The 17,087-nt window shown below is 41.0% G+C and overlaps 1 protein-coding gene across 7 annotated transcripts in view; it reads right to left on the minus strand.

Moving 5' to 3' along the window:
- The window catches only part of scaper (S-phase cyclin A-associated protein in the ER), a 203,992-nt gene that overhangs the window by 30,127 nt on the left and 156,778 nt on the right, over positions 1-17,087 (minus strand). For all 7 annotated transcript variants that reach the window (XM_062991980.1, XM_062991994.1, XM_062992001.1 and 4 more), the window contains one exon: positions 15,012-15,167. In XM_062991980.1, coding sequence (XP_062848050.1) covers positions 15,012-15,167 — 156 coding nt within the window. The remainder of the gene's footprint in view (positions 1-15,011; positions 15,168-17,087) is intronic.

Raw genomic sequence — 17,087 nt, forward strand, 5'->3', positions numbered from 1 at the left:
GCAGTTTTGCTTAAAGGGAAATAAATGAGCAGATTATCATAAATAAAATTAAAAAACCCCCATATTTAGATTATTAATTAGGTTAACAGTGCAAAAACACTGCATCAGATAATTTACTGCTATAAAAACTATAAAAAACATGAAAAACGTACAAAGTGAGAGTGGCAGCCAGACAGATGTTTACTGAAGCATACACACATGCACACGAAGTTACATTAAAAAAAAAAGGAATATATACAAAAATAAAAAATGATCATAAGCACGCTTTGTTCAGTCCATTCCAAACATTTGGCTGACACATTATGGATGGAAAACACACTGGAGGTGTTTCTTGTTGTATCAGAACTCCCAGGCAAGCAGAACCAACTTAGCCTTGTTTATGCACCACTCAATCTGAACTGGAGTCCTGTCAAACAAAGTAAGACGCGTGAGGCAGCACTTCAGCGAGCCCCGGGTGGTGAAAGGCAGCTGCAGAGGTAGAGCCTGACAAGCAGCTCAATGTTTCACAACCCAAGGAGGTGCTGGCTGCTTTCTTAACCGCAAAGAGTCAGACACCCAGGATGAAGGGAGTGAGGGAAATCTGGTCCCTGTGGCTTCTAGATTTACTTGCTAAACCAGGCTCTGTCCACTTAAATATAAATAACGAGGTAAAGCCTGTCTGCATGACACACCTACAGGGCAGAAAGGCTTAACCGGTTGCATTCAACCACATAGAAGCCACAACTCAACATACAGGTTGAAGTAGAGCTAGGCGATATGATGATATATGCTATTGTACATATGATATATGTATTGTATTGTATGCATTTACAATATTGTACATTTTGATTTGTACATTTTGATTTGGCAATACTGTAAACACCATTGTATAGCTAGATCACTAAAGCTGTGTTTTAAACTGTGGGAAATTTAGTTTTTTTTTTTTTTTATCAACTGTAAAGAACTGTCTTGTGTGATTTATATGAAGGGCATATTAAAAGTGCATCCGTTTCGCTGTGCATATTTAGTTCAGTTTATTAAAAAACCAACAATAAGTAGAAAAAAAAATGGAAGTATGGGCCCTTAAAATGAAACAAAGCGAGTGTACAATGTCTAATAAGGTGGCCAAGGTACAAAAAAAAACTCATGCATCAGTTATCATGGTAAAACAAAGAAATTGATATAATTGTTAGTATTTAGTATTAAGTTTGCTGGTTCAAGCTACACCAGCACCAAGTGATGCTTTGGATGGCTGCTAAATGCCAACAATTTGCTTAATTCAATTTTTTTAAGTAATTTGAATTTGTCAGACAACTGAATAGCTGTTTTCTTAGCCTGTGCATGATTTTGATTTAATTCGACTGTGTCCTGGATTGACTCAGTTCTCAATGCTCGGAATTGAAGAATCAAATTCCAGTCCAAATTTTCACTTACTTATTTAAACTGAACCAAGAATGATGAACAGAATTTTAACATATACAATTAGACCTGTTTGTGGGAGGGAAGGTTAGATGTGGAATCACCTCACTGTGCTCCAACAGTGTGAGATTTCATGGTGGGGCCAGTGATAGCTCAGTGGTTAAGGTACTGGACTAGTAAACAAAAGGTTGCCGGTTCAAGCCCTACCACCACCAAGTTGCCACTGTTGGGTCCCTGAGCAAGGCCCTTAACCCTCAATTGCTCATCGTGTTCAGCTCATTGTGTAAGTCGCTTTGGATAAAAGCGTCTGCTAAATGTAATGTGGTCAAGGGGTCAACACGGGCAGTAATGAAATATGGATAGAGAAGCATGGTCCTAAAGATTCCGCCCCAATCAATATAAAGATGTGGTTACATGTGGCTTCATGTGTGTCTGAGGAGGCATATGCTAGTCTGCAGCCTTTCTTGGACAGTGTGGGTGTTGTGGAAGTACCAGAGGTCACCAGATTGCACATGGAAGTTGAGTATGAACACACACATAGTAAGGAACAAATACTTTAAAATACTACATACAATTGTAAGCAGTAAAGGTTGTGGAGGAGTGTTTAGGGGCTTTTGGGTTTGTCCATAACGTGACTAGCAGGAGGAATGTAATCCAGTGTTTTTAAGATGATAATAATGCACTTTCTTTGATCAATTTGTTCAACGAACATTTCTGATTCTGATTTTAACATTATTTGTAGGAGTAAGAACATTTAAATACTGACCAATGCACCGATACAAACAGGATACACAATATGGCCATAATTTTTAATAATGGCCCAACAGTGGCAACTCTGCAGTGATAAGGCTTAAACTGGCAACCTTCTGATAAATAGTCCAGTATATTAACCGTTAAGCTACCACTGACTTCTTCAATAGTCTCCACGTTTTTAAAGCTGCACAATTTTCTGCAATATGATTATTTGCTGTAGCCTTAAGACTTTCCATAACTCGAACCAGTAGGTCAATCCCAATCTACCCAAAACCAGGCCAGTATTCCATCAATAGCAAACTTTAAAGTTGGTGCAATTGTACATAACAGCTGCTCAGCCAATTGCTCTAAAACTAGTAAGAACTCAATAGTAGGTGCTACAATAAATAATAGACATTTTCCTCCTAATAAACCCTGGCACCCAATCGGGTCTGTTGAATTGTGGCTAAGCTGTTCCTGCTTTTTTTCTTTTTCTTTTTTTTCTATTTTATTTATGCATTTTCTCCCATTTTCTCCCAATTTGTCTTCCTCTGCTGGGGGATCCCTGATTGCAGTCGAGGTGGGTATTTTGCTGCTCACGCCTCCTTCGACCCGCACGCAGCCCATAGTGCTCAGCACAGGAGCCTCTCTATACCCCACCCACATAGTCCGGTCATCCCGCTGCCAATTATGCTCGCTAGATGGTGCCCGGTCGACCAGTGGCAACGCCTAGTTTCGAACCGAGGAGTTCAGAATCTCGGCATTGGTGTGCTAGTGGAATATCCCGCTGCACCACCTGGGAACCCTAAGCTGTTCCTGCTTTTACCTCACAATAAAAGCAGTTAAAATACTAGACTTATTAGAAATCCTATAAAATCCTCAAGCTTAAAAAGGTGTAACTTAAATATTTAAGTGTGTATATAATGTATTTTTAAATGTACATCCAAAAAAAATTTTTTTTTCTCTGTGGCTTTCTTATTTTTCAAAAAGTAATCATAATTTTTCTCAAGTGTCAAATTATTGCAGTTTACATCCCAAACAGCTGCAAAGAAACCCACCACATCCATGCAACCAACCAAGCCTAAACAGAAGTTGAAATGATGGAACTTATGAAACCTAACATGGTCTGACAGCCAAAAAGCAGTAATTCTGCAACTCAAACTAATGTTTCTAGTACTTTTGTTCTCCAGAACATTTAATTACAGTCTCTGGGATTCAATGCAGTGTGTGTGTATTATCCTGGACAACACAGGGTGGATTAATAGGCTTGGTAACTTTATAGCCCAATCCTAAATTATACGAACAGTTATTATGCTGATCTGAGATGAGCTTTAACTTTTCTTCGATAACAGACCTCTGAAAAGCAACAGTTATCTGCCTGATTTACTGCTAATCAGAGAGATGGTAGTTTCTATCAACAAATAATTTGAGTGGTGAGTGAAAATTTTTAAATAGAATAAATAAATGTTAAAAAATTCTATGTATGGGTGTCTTCAATTTAAAGTCGATAAGGCAGTCGATAAGGCAGTCACAAAAGACCCAAAGCATGAAAAAGGTAGACAGTGGTAGCCTATTGGGTAGTGCTTTGGGCCATCAACTGAAAGGTTGAGAGTTTGAATCCCAGTTCTGCCATGCAGCCACTGTTGGGCCCGTGATCAAGGCCCTTAACCCTCTCTGCTCCAGGGGCGCCGTACAATGGCTGACCCTGTGCTCTGACCCCAGCTTCCAAACAAGCTGGGATATGCAAAGAAAGAATTGTATTGTAATGTACACCTGTAAATATATATATACAGTATATATATATATATATATATATATATACAGTGTATCACAAAAGTGAGTACACCCCTCACATTTCTGCAGATATTTAAGTATATCTTTTCATGGGACAACACTGACAAAATGACACTTTGACACAATGAAAAGTAGTCTGTGTGCAGCTTATATAACAGTGTAAATTTATTCTTCCCTCAAAATAACTCAATATACAGCCATTAATGTCTAAACCACCGGCAACAAAAGTGAGTACACCCCTTAGTGAAAGTTCCTGAAGTGTCAATATTTTGTGTGGCCACCATTATTTCCCAGAACTGCCTTAACTCTCCTGGGCATGGAGTTTACCAGAGCTTCACAGGTTGCCACTGGAATGCTTTTCCACTCCTCCATGACGACATCACGGAGCTGGCGGATATTCGAGACTTTGAGCTCCTCCACCTTCCGCTTGAGGATGCCCCAAAGATGTTCTATTGGGTTTAGGTCTGGAGACATGCTTGGCCAGTCCATCACCTTTACCCTCAGCCTCTTCAATAAAGCAGTGGTCGTCTTAGAGGTGTGTTTGGGGTCATTATCATGCTGGAACACTGCCCTGCGACCCAGTTTCCGGAGGGAGGGGATCATGCTCTGCTTCAGTATTTCACAGTACATATTGGAGTTCATGTGTCCCTCAATGAAATGTAACTCCCCAACACCTGCTGCACTCATGCAGCCCCAGACCATGGCATTCCCACCACCATGCTTGACTGTAGGCATGACACACTTATCTTTGTACTCCTCACCTGATTGCCGCCACACATGCTTGAGACCATCTGAACCAAACAAATTAATCTTGGTCTCATCAGACCATAGGACATGGTTCCAGTAATCCATGTCCTTTGTTGACATGTCTTCAGCAAACTGTTTGCGGGCTTTCTTGTGTAGAGACTTCAGAAGAGGCTTCCTTCTGGGGTGACAGCCATGCAGACCAATTTGATGTAGTGTGCGGCGTATGGTCTGAGCACTGACAGGCTGACCCCCCACCTTTCCAATCTCTGCAGCAATGCTGACAGCACTCCTGCGTCTATCTTTCAAAGACAGCAGTTGGATGTGACGCTGAGCACGTGCACTCAGCTTCTTTGCATGACCAACGCGAGGTCTGTTCTGAGTGGACCCTGCTCTTTTAAAACGCTGGATGATCTTGGCCACTGTGCTGCAGCTCAGTTTCAGGGTGTTGGCAATCTTCTTGTAGCCTTGGCCATCTTCATGTAGCGCAACAATTCGTCTTTTAAGATCATCAGAGAGTTCTTTGCCATGAGGTGTCATGTTGGAACTTTCAGTGACCAGTATGAGAGAGTGTGAGAGCTGTACTACTAAATTGAACACACCTGCTCCCTATGCACACCTGAGACCTAGTAACACTAACAAATCACATGACATTTTGGAGGGAAAATGACAAGCAGTGCTCAATTTGGACATTTAGGGGTGTAGTCTCTTAGGGGTGTACTCACTTTTGTTGCCGGTGGTTTAGACATTAATGGCTGTATATTGAGTTATTTTGAGGGAAGAATAAATTTACACTGTTATATAAGCTGCACACAGACTACTTTTCATTGTGTCAAAGTGTCATTTTGTCAGTGTTGTCCCATGAAAAGATATACTTAAATATCTGCAGAAATGTGAGGGGTGTACTCACTTTTGTGATACACTGTATATATATATACAGTGTATCACAAAAGTGAGTACACCACTCACATTTCTGCAAATATTTCATTATATCTTTTCATGGGACAACACTATAGAAATAAAACTTGGATATAACTTAGAGTAGTCAGTGTACAGCTTGTATAGCAGTGTAGATTTACTGTCTTCTGAAAATAACTCAACACACAGCCATTAATGTCTAAATAGCTGGCAACATAAGTGAGTACACCCCACAGTGAATATGTCCAAATTGTGCCCAAATGTGTCGTTGTCCCTCCCTGGTGTCATGTGTCAAGGTCCCAGGTGTAAATGGGGAGCAGGGCTGTTAAATTTGGTGTTTTGGGTACAATTCTCTCATAGTGGCCACTGGATATTCAACATGGCACCTCATGGCAAATAACTCTCTGAGGATGTGAGAAATAGAATTGTTGCCCTCCACAAAAATGGCCTGGGCTATAAGAAGATTGCTAACACCCTGAAACTGAGCTACAGCATGGTGGCCAAGGTCATACAGCGGTTTTCCAGGAAGGTTCCACTCGCAACAGGCTTCGCCAGGGTCGACCAAAGAAGTTGAGTCCACGTGTTCGGCGTCATATCCAGAGGTTGGCTTTAAAAAATAGACACATGAGTGCTGCCAGCATTGCTACAGAGGTTGAAGACGTGGGAGGTCAGCCTGTCAGTGCTCAGACCATACGCCGCACACTGCATCCACTTGGTCTGCATGGTCGTCATCCCAGAAGGAAGCTGACGCACAAGAAAGCCCGCAAACAGTTTGCTGAAGACAAGCAGTCCAAGAACATGGATTACTGGAATGCCCTGTGGTCTGACGAGACCAAGATAAACTTGTTTGGCTCAGATGGTGTCCAGCATGTGTGGTGGCGCCCTGGTGAGAAGTACCAAGACAACTGTATCTTGCCTACAGTCAAGCATGGTGGTGGTAGCATCATGGTCTTGGGCTGCATGAGTGTTGCTGGCACTGGGGAGCTGCAGTTCATTGAGGGAAACATGAATTCCAACATGTACTGTGACATTCTGAAACAGAGCATGATCCCCTCCCTTCGAAAACTGGGCCTCATGGCAGTTTTCCAACAGGATAACGACCCCAAACACAACCTCCAAGATGACAACTGCCTTGCTGAGGAAGCTGAAGGTAAAGGTGATGGACTAAACCCAATTGAGCACCTGTGGCGCATCCTCAAGTGGAAGGTGGAGGAGTTCAAGGTGTCTAACATCCACCAGCTCCGTGATGTCATCATGGAGGAGTGGAAGAGGATTCCAGTAGCAACCTGTGCAGCTCTGGTCAATTCCATGCCCAGGAGGGTTAAGGCAGTGCTGGATAATAATGGTGGTCACACAAATATTGACACTTTGGGCACAATTTGGACATGTTCACTGTGGGGTGTACTCACTTATGTTGCCAGCCATTTAGACATTAATGGCTGTGTGTTGAGTTATTTTCAGAAGACAGTAAATCTACACTGCTGTACAAGTTGTACACTGACTACTCTAACTTATATCCAAGTTTTATTTCTATAGTGTTGTCCCATGAAAAGATATAATAAAATATTTGCAGAAATGTGAGGGGTGTACTCACTTTTGTGATACACTGTATATATATATATACAGGGGTTGGACAAAATAACTGAAACACCTGGTTTTAGACCACAATAATTTATTAGTATGGTGTAGGGCCTCCTTTTGCAGCCAATACAGCGTCAATTCGTCTTGGAAATGACATATACAAGTCCTGCACAGTGGTCAGAGGGATTTTAAGCCATTCTTCTTGCAGGATAGTGGCCAGGTCACTACGTGATGCTGGTGGAGGAAAACGTTTCCTGACTCACTTCTCCAAAACACCCCAAAGTGGCTCAATAATATTTAGATCTGGTGACTGTGCAGGCCATGGGAGATGTTCAACTTCACTTTCATGTTAATCAAACCAATCTTTCACCAGTCTTGCTGTGTGTATTGGTGCATTGTCATCCTGATACACGGCACCGCCATTGGATGCACATGGTCCTGCAGAATGGTTCGGTAGTCCTTGGCAGTGACGCGCCCATCTAGCACAAGTATTGGTCCAAGGGAATGCCATGATATGGCAGCCCAAACCATCACTGATCCACCCCCATGCTTCACTCTGGGCATGCAACAGTCTGGGTGGTACGCTTCTTTGGGGCTTCTCCACACCGTAACTCTCCCGGATGTGGGGAAAACAGTAAAGGTGGACTCATCAGAGAACAATACATGTTTCACATTGTCCACAGCCCAAGATTTGCGCTCCTTGCACCATTGAAACCGACGTTTGGCATTGGCACGAGTGACCAAAGGTTTGTCTATAGCAGCCCGGCCGTGTATATTGACCCTGTGGAGCTCCCGACGGACAGTTCTGGTGGAAACAGGAGAGTTGAGGTGCACATTTAATTCTGCAGATTTGGGCAGCCGTGGTTTTATGTTTTTTGGATACAATCCGGGTTAGCACCCGAACATCCCTTTCAGACAGCTTCCTCTTGCATCCACAGTTAATCCTGTTGGATGTGGTTTGTCCTTCTTGGTGGTATGCTGACATTACCCTGGATACCGTGGCTCTTGATACATCACAAAGACTTGCTGTCTTGGTCACAGATGCGCCAGCAAGACGTGCACCAACAATTTGTCCTCTTTTGAACTCTGGTATGTCACCCATAATGTTGTGTGCATTGCAATATTTTGAGCAAAACTGTGCTCTTACCCTGCTAATTGAACCTTCACACTCTGCTCTTACTGGTGCAATGTGCAATTAATGAAGATTGGCCACCAGACTGGTCCAATTTAGCCATGAAACCTCCCACACTAAAATGACAGGTGTTTCAGTTATTTTGTCCAACCCCTGTATATATATATATATATATATATATATATATATATATATATATATATATATATATATATATATATATATATATATACACACAGTGTATCACAAAAGTGAGTACACCCCTCACATTTCTGCAAATATTTTATTATATCTTTTCATGGGACAACACTATAGAAATAAAACTTGGATATAACTTAGAGTAGTCAGTGTACAACTTGTATAGCAGTGTAGATTTACTGTCTTCTGAAAATAACTCAACACACAGCCATTAATGTCTAAATGGCTGGCAACATAAGTGAGTACACCCCACAGTGAACATGTCCAAATTGTGCCCAAAGTGTCAATATTTTGTGTGACCACCATTATTATCCAGCACTGCCTTAACCCTCCTGGGCATGGAATTCACCAGAGCTGCACAGGTTGCTACTGGAATCCTCTTCCACTCCTCCATGATGACATCACGGAGCTGGTGGATGTTAGACACCTTGAACTCCTCCACCTTCCACTTGAGGATGCGCCACAGGTGCTCAATTGGGATTAGTCCATCACCTTTACCTTCAGCTTCCTCAGCAAGGCAGTTGTCATCTTGGAGGTTGTGTTTGGGGTCGTTATCCTGTTGGAAAACTGCCATGAGGCCCAGTTTTCGAAGGGAGGGGATCATGCTCTGTTTCAGAATGTCACAGTACATGTTGGAATTCATGTTTCCCTCAATGAACTGCAGCTCCCCAGTGCCAGCAACACTCATGCAGCCCAAGACCATGATGCTACCACCCCCATGCTTGACTGTAGGCAAGATACAGTTGTCTTGATACTTCTCACCAGGGCGCCGCCACACATGCTGGACACCATCTGAGCCAAACAAGTTTATCTTGGTCTCGTCAGACCACAGGGCATTCCAGTAATCCATGTTCTTGGACTGCTTGTTTTCAGCAAACTGTTTGCGGGCTTTCTTGTGCGTCAGCTTCCTTCTGGGATGACGACCATGCAGACTGAGTTGATGCAGTGTGCGGCGTATGGTCTGAGCACTGACAGGCTGACCTCCCACGTCTTCAACCTCTGCAGCAATGCTGGCAGCACTCATGTGTCTATTTTTTAAAGCCAACCTCTGGATATGACGCCGAACACATGGACTCAACTTCTTTGGTCGACCCTGGCGAAGCCTGTTCCGAGTGGAACCTGTCCTGGAAAACCGCTGTATGACCTTGGCCACCATGCTGTAGCTCAGTTTCAGGGTGTTAGCAATCTTCTTATAGCCCAGGCCATCTTTGTGGAGAGCAACAATTCTATTTCTCACATCCTCAGAGAGTTCTTTGCCATGAGGTGCCATGTTGAATATCCAGTGGCCGGTATGAGAGAATTGTACCCAAAACACCAAATTTAACAGCCCTGCTCCCCATTTACACCTGGGACCTTGACACATGACACCAGGGAGGGACAACGACACATTTGGGCACAATTTGGACATGTTCACTGTGGGGTGTACTCACTTATGTTGCCAGCTATTTAGACATTAATGGCTGTGTGTTGAGTTATTTTCAGAAGACAGTAAATCTACACTGCTATACAAGTTGTACACTGACTACTCTAAGTTATATCCAAGTTTCATGTCTATAGTGTTGTCCCATGAAAAGATATAATAAAATATTTGCAGAAATGTGAGGGGTGTACTCACTTTTGTGATACACTGTATATATATATATATATATATATACACTGGTGCAGGTCATAAAATTAGAATAAAATTAGAATATCATGAAAAAGTTGATTTATTTCAGTAATTCCATTCAAAAAGTGAAACTTGTATATTATATTCATTACACACAGACTGATATATTTCAAATGTTTATTTCTTTTAATGTTGATGATTATAACTGACAACTAATGAAAACCCCAAATTCAGTATCTCAGAAAATTAGAATATTGTGACAAGGTACAATATTGAAGACACCTGGTGCCAGCTGTGTTAATTTTAATTGTTTAGTCTATTTGTATTTGTTTTATTTTGTCTCTTACTCTGTATTTTTATTTGGTTCTTACTTTTTTAATATATTGTTGTGTTATGTATGCTTATTCGATGTACAGCACTTTGGTCAACGTAAGTTGTTTTAAGAGTGCTTTATAAATAAAATTTACTTACTTACTTACTTACTTACACTCTAATCAGCTAATTAACTCAAAACACCTGCAAAGGCCTTTAAATGGTCTCTCAGTCTAGTTCTGTAGGCTACACAATCATGGGGAAGACTGCTGACTTGACAGTTGTCCAAAAGACGACCATTGACACCTTGCACAAGGAGGGCAAGACACAAAAGGTCATTGCTAAAGAGGCTGGCTGTTCACAGAGCTCTGTGTCCAAGCACATTAATAGAGAGGCGAAGGGAAAGAAAAGATGTGGTAGAAAAAAGCAATAGGGATAACCGCACCCTGGAGAGGATTGTGAAACAAAACCCATTCAAAAATGTGGAGATTCACAAAGAGTGGACTGCAGCTGGAGTCAGTGCTTCAAGAACCACCACACACAGACGTATGCAAGACATGGGTTTCAGCTGTCGCATTCCTTGTGTCAAGCCACTCTTGAACAAGAGACAGCGTCAGAAGCGTCTCGCCTGGGCTAAAGACAAAAAGGACTGCTGAGTGGTCCAAAGTTATGTTCTCTGATGAAAGTACATTTTGCATTACCTTTGGAAATCAAGGTCCCAGAGTCTGGAGGAAGAGAGGAGAGGCACATAATCCACGTTGCTTGAGGTCCAGTGTAAAGTTTCCACAGTCAGTGATGGTTTGGAGTGCCATGTCATCTGCTGGTGTTGGTCCACTGTGTTTTCTGAGGTCCAAGGTCAACGCAGCCGTCTACCAGGAAGTTTTAGAGCACTTCATGCTTCCTGCTGCTGACCAACTTTATGGAAATGCAGATTTCATTTTCCAACAGGACTTGGCACCTGCACACAGTGCCAAAGTTACCAGTACCTGGTTTAAGGACCATGGTATCCCTGTTCTTAATTGGCCAGCAAACTCGCCTGACCTTAACCCCATAGAAAATTTATGGGGTATTGTGAAGAGGAAGATGCGATACGCCAGACCCAACAATTCAGAAGAGCTGAAGGCCACTATCAGAGCAACCTGGGCTCTCATAACACCTGAGCAGTGCCACAGACTGATGGACTCCATGCCACGCCGCATTGCTGCAGTAATCCAGGCAAAAGGAGCCCCAGCTAAGTATTAAGTGCTGTACATGCTCATACTTTTCATGTTCATACTTTTCAGTTGGCCAACATTTCTAAAAATCCTTTTTTTGTATTGGTCTTAAGTAATATTCTAATTTTCTGAGATACTGAATTTGGGGTTTTCATTAGTTGTCAGTTATAATCATCAACATTAAAAAAAATAAACATTTGAAATATATCAGTCTGTGTGTAATGAATGAATATAATATACAAGTTTCACTTTTTGAATGGAATTACTGAAATAAATCAACTTTTTCATTAATTTTATGACATGCACCAGTATATATATGTGTGTGTGTGTGTGTGTGTGTGTGTCAAATACAGGTATTCAAACTGTAGCTTATAAATAAAATAATTTTGCCGCCTGTCCTGCTAACAAACACTATAGATTATTTTCTTTTATGCTCCTAGTAGTCCATAACTCCCAATAGCCCTCAAATGATAGGAGTAACTAGAAACGTAGAAGTAATTAAGACACATGTTTACAAGCGGTATTTCAATTATTAATTGTACATGACACTGCCTGATGTGCCAAGGGAAGAACAACTAAAATTGTGCAATTATGCACCCATGGAACATAGTTGGTGTATGGGTTCAATAGACCTAGTAAAACAAAATAGGTGTTCTACAGGCGCTTGTAGGATAGTTGCTCGTCCATCATACAGGATCATCATCATCAATTCAAATCAAATCAGAGTTTTTATTTAAAATCTGTTTTAATTTTTTTTTTTAATTTTTGGGGTTTTTTTTTCCTGACAAACCAGCTTTTCGAGCATAGTAACTGCAAGATATCTCGACGGGTTTTTTTTTTTTTTTTTTTCTTTTATTAATTGCTGTAAGGTGTATTTGTAAAACTAAAAGGTGGATGGAAAACCCCTAAATGATTGTGCCATTTACTTGATCAAAAGGTGTCAGTCTGTCTTTACCCGTAATGTATTGGCTTTTGTTCATACATGTGCCCTAGCGGTAATTTCCCTGGAAGTGTACTGGGTCTCGTCCTGCTAGATTGTTGTGTCAATCTTCATGGGATTTCCACACTGGCTGCTTTTCACACTTAACCCTTTCCTAATTAATACTCTTTATCAATGTTCATGTGTGGAGAAGTTATAAAGGTCATAGAAGAGCTTTGAATGTAGTACTGAATCAAGAATCAAGAGGTGGAAGCAGTGTGAATCCTCGTCATGCTGCTGCTTTGCTAAATCAAGCAGAAACTCTGTACTTTGCTCTAAGCAGTTTTTGCTCAAGCTGAGGATTTTTTCATTTGGACAAAGTACTACAGAATTCTGTGTTTTAAAAATGATATCCACACTGTCACAAATAAACACAACACAAACAGAAATTTACAGAATTTGATCAAATACAAAGTTAATTTTATGGCTCATTTACTGATATTCTTACCCCTTAATAATAATTTTAGGTTACTAAAACAAAAACATATTACAAAAAGATAATTTTAATTAAGAAACAAAGCTACCCAACATACACGTTACCCTTGGAAATGATTTCCTCTTGGTTAATCAGTTTTATTGAAGGTTTATTACAGGTTTATTTTAAACATCCACATAGAAAACAGAGCTGAATGAATGAATGATGAACGATGAATGACAAGCTTATTGTGAGCTTGTGTGGTGTAATGTCAAGAGCCACGCTGCTGGTAACATCAGTGCCTAAAATCTGTGGGTTAGAAGTCCGGGCGGGGCTCACAAATACAGAAGGCACATAGTGGTACATGAACTTAGCCATAAGGTTGGGGAAGGCAGGGGTGGAGCGAACCCTTAGTGTCAAAATATATAACTAAAACTACAATACCATGCTACATTGCTGCATGGGGTAGCACAGTGGCTCAGTGGGTAGAACTGTTGCCTCACAGCAAGAAGGTCCTGGGTTCTGGGCAAGTGAGGTGAACTGGAGATGCAAAATTATCCATAATTATGTTTGATATTAAACTTGTAAACTAATGAATCTTGTGTAATGAGTAACTACCGTTTCTGTAATTAATGTAACCAAAGAGTGTAAAACATGACGTTAAAATTCTAATAAATAAATAAATAACATAGTTGCATGTTTTCATATGTAGAGTTAAAAACTCCCCATTAAAATAAATCACATAGCAGTTCTCAGATCAGACCAGATTTCTAATCGAAACTCAGGATTAGCATTTGTGTGAGCGAACAAAGGCTCAGTTCTCCCTACGTGACTTTGCACGACAGGTTCCTCTTCCCTTGACTGTGAAACCGCAGCCACTGTGTGGGACGAAGGTATATAGCGGTCCGTACAGAAGCAATCCGAAACTGCTTACCTGTCCTGAATCAGCCCACCTGTGCTTACTGCTAAATCTGTACTAATGCAGCTATTGTCTGCCTGATTTACTGTTAATCATGGGGCAAGAAAATGCCAGTTTTTAATTTAGAGATAAAAATCAGCACAATCTTACACAACAGTGACAATTTAAACAGTTTCACGTAGCACAGATCGGCACATGACAGGTAATTATTAGTAGAACCCATCAACACACTGATTTAGTGTTTAAATATAGGGGCTTGCCTGGCCTCTGGATGCCACCCCACTGTGCATGCTGTTACTTGAAGTCAGCCGAGCGTGGAGTGTGGAAATTAGCAACACTGTAACTACATGACCCCCACTGTCAAGCAAATCCCACGACACAGCAACTGTCAGAGAGCAGAAACGCTCCGAAAAATCCACTGCACACTCAACCTGGTGAATAATGTTGGTCAGACGCATAGATGAGTGGATTAAACGGATGTTGATTATAACGCGCCACTGTAATGAGTGGAGCTATTAAATGTGTTAGCTGCTGCCGTTTCTCACAGATATTTAGTAACACAGGCTTGGGGAGACAGAGAGAATGGTGTTAAACAGCTGGGCAGTGTTAAAACATACAGCAGCTGGACATATACAAAACCAGGCATAGCAGCACTGGTAAGACTGGTCAATGTGACCAATACAAAACTAACAATATCAATAAACACATTTAGATACAAATAGAATCAAGTTTGTAGAAGACACACATGACAAGTACTCCAGAGATCAAAGAGTTTATGAAGGGAAAAGGACAGAAGAGATACAGAGGTAAGTCACCATCAGAGTTTCAGATCATGGGCAGAACATTATTGGAGGTGACTGCATGGATAGCCTCTGTCAACGAATACACTCACACGCACATATGCACGCATACACAGACACGTGTGTGGGTGGGCTCTAGGCAGGAGTTAAGAATGAGAGAGTTAGAGATATGGGCCACTAGTGATTGATGACATTCTGGTATCCGTGCAACAGCACATCAACAAATGCTGGGAAAAAAGTGAGGGAGAGAAAGAAATGCCACTCACCGACCATTCACGGCAAAACACAACTTGCACATGGCATGTAGGAGAGCTGCAGCCTGTTCCAGAAAAGCAGACATCTTAGGATTCTCATCGATGGGCCCTTGCACGTACAGGAAGCAGCCATATAGTTTATCAATCAAGCCCAGATTCACCACGTAGCTGAGAAACACAAAGACAGGGTAGTCAGTTTATGCATCAAAAACTTCTACTGAACTAAGATTCAAACCTCAAACCATTTTTTCTGCTAAATATTTTAAGGTGGATTGTCCTGTGAACATGTGATTTGTTCTGTGATGGGCAAAGTTATTTAATTCCAGATTATCCGACACATTGCATAGGACCAGATTTACACTTACCACTAGTGGTGGTGACAAAAATCTGAATCATTTAATGCAACTAAATGGGATAAATTAAACAGGGTGTTAGGCACATTATTATTATTATCATTATTATCATTATTATTAGGTTGGAACAGTGGTCAAAATTCACTAACACCAATGTAATTTGCAATCTAGTATAATAAACCTGCGGTACGGTGGCTCAGTGTGTAGCACTGTCAGCTCACAGCGAGAAGGTCCGGGGTTCGATCCCCAGGTGGGGCTGTCAGGGTCCTTTCTGTGTGGAGTTTACATATTCTCCCCGCGTCTGCGTGGGTTTCCTCCGGGAGCTCCGGTTTCCTCCCACAGTCCAAAGACATGCAAGTGAGGTGAATTGGAGACACTAAATTGGCCATGACTGTGAGTAACCTTGTGTAATGAGTAACTACCATTTCTGTCATGAATGTAACCAAAGTGTGTAAAACATGACATTCAAATCCTAATAAATAAATAAAAGTATAATAAACGTGACCTACTGACAGGTCAAGTACAGGTAATTTTGTCCACTAACAAAGATCCCAACTGTAAACAAAAAGACATTACTTAAATAGGCAGACCATTAGAAATCCTCCCACCAAATTCATTAAGCTATGTTTACCAACCAGGACACAGTCATGCTTAAAAGAGCACTTCTACATTGCTACAGTACCTAACAAAATATTAGGGAGGGTGGTCCACTGTTTTTCCATTTACTATAGTGTATTTTTTTAGTATAGACATTTTAATTCTGTTGGTTTATATAAAATCGTTAATAGGTCTTAACAATTTGTATTTCTTTAATATAAGCCAATTTACAATGACATGCTGTACACTGTATGTACTTACATACTACACATATATATACACACACACACACACAGATCAGCCATAACATTAAAACCACCTCCTTGTTTCTACACTCACTGTCCATTTTATCAGCTCCACTTACCATATAGAAGCACTTTGTTTTTCACAGGACGCTGCCCACGGGGCGCTGTTGGCTGGATATATTTGGTTGGTGGACTATTCTCAGTCCAGCAGTGACAGTAAGGTGTTTAAAAAACTCCATCAGCATTGCTGTGTCTGATGCACTCATACCAGCACAACACACACTAACACACCATCACCATGTCAGTGTCACTGCAGTGCTGAGAATGATCCAACACCCAAACAGTACCTGCTCTGTGGTGGTCCTGTGGGGGTCCAGACCATTGAAGAACAGGGTGAAAGTACGCTAACAAAGCATGCAGAGAAACAGATGGACTACAGTCAGTAATTGTAGAACTACAGTACAAAGTGCTTCTATATGGTAAGTGGCGCTGATAAAATGGACACTGAGTGCAGCCTGATCTGTAAATATATAAAACATTACATGCATTCTGCCACACATAAAACAAGAGTAGCAGAATATGAATTTAAACCAGACCACAGATGTTTAAAAACAGTTTGGACACACAAAGTTTCAGGAGTAGGAATTACAAATAAAATACTTGTATTTAGAAAGTACTATTAAAACACTGGACATCTTTTCTTTGCACTTTCAGTTAAATAAAGATTTAAGAAAATAAACCAGTCCCAGATTCTAGTTTTAAATGCATTGTACAAAATGCCCCAACTTTTTTGGATATGCAATTTGCAAGATGTGTAAAATGTAACAGTAAGAAGGTTTAGAAAATATAGTTTTAACCCTGTGTTATATACACAATGACATCATTGGCCTGTT

Source organism: Trichomycterus rosablanca, chromosome 1 (assembly GCF_030014385.1).
Source record: "Trichomycterus rosablanca isolate fTriRos1 chromosome 1, fTriRos1.hap1, whole genome shotgun sequence".
Classification (NCBI taxonomy): Eukaryota; Metazoa; Chordata; class Actinopteri; order Siluriformes; family Trichomycteridae; genus Trichomycterus; species Trichomycterus rosablanca.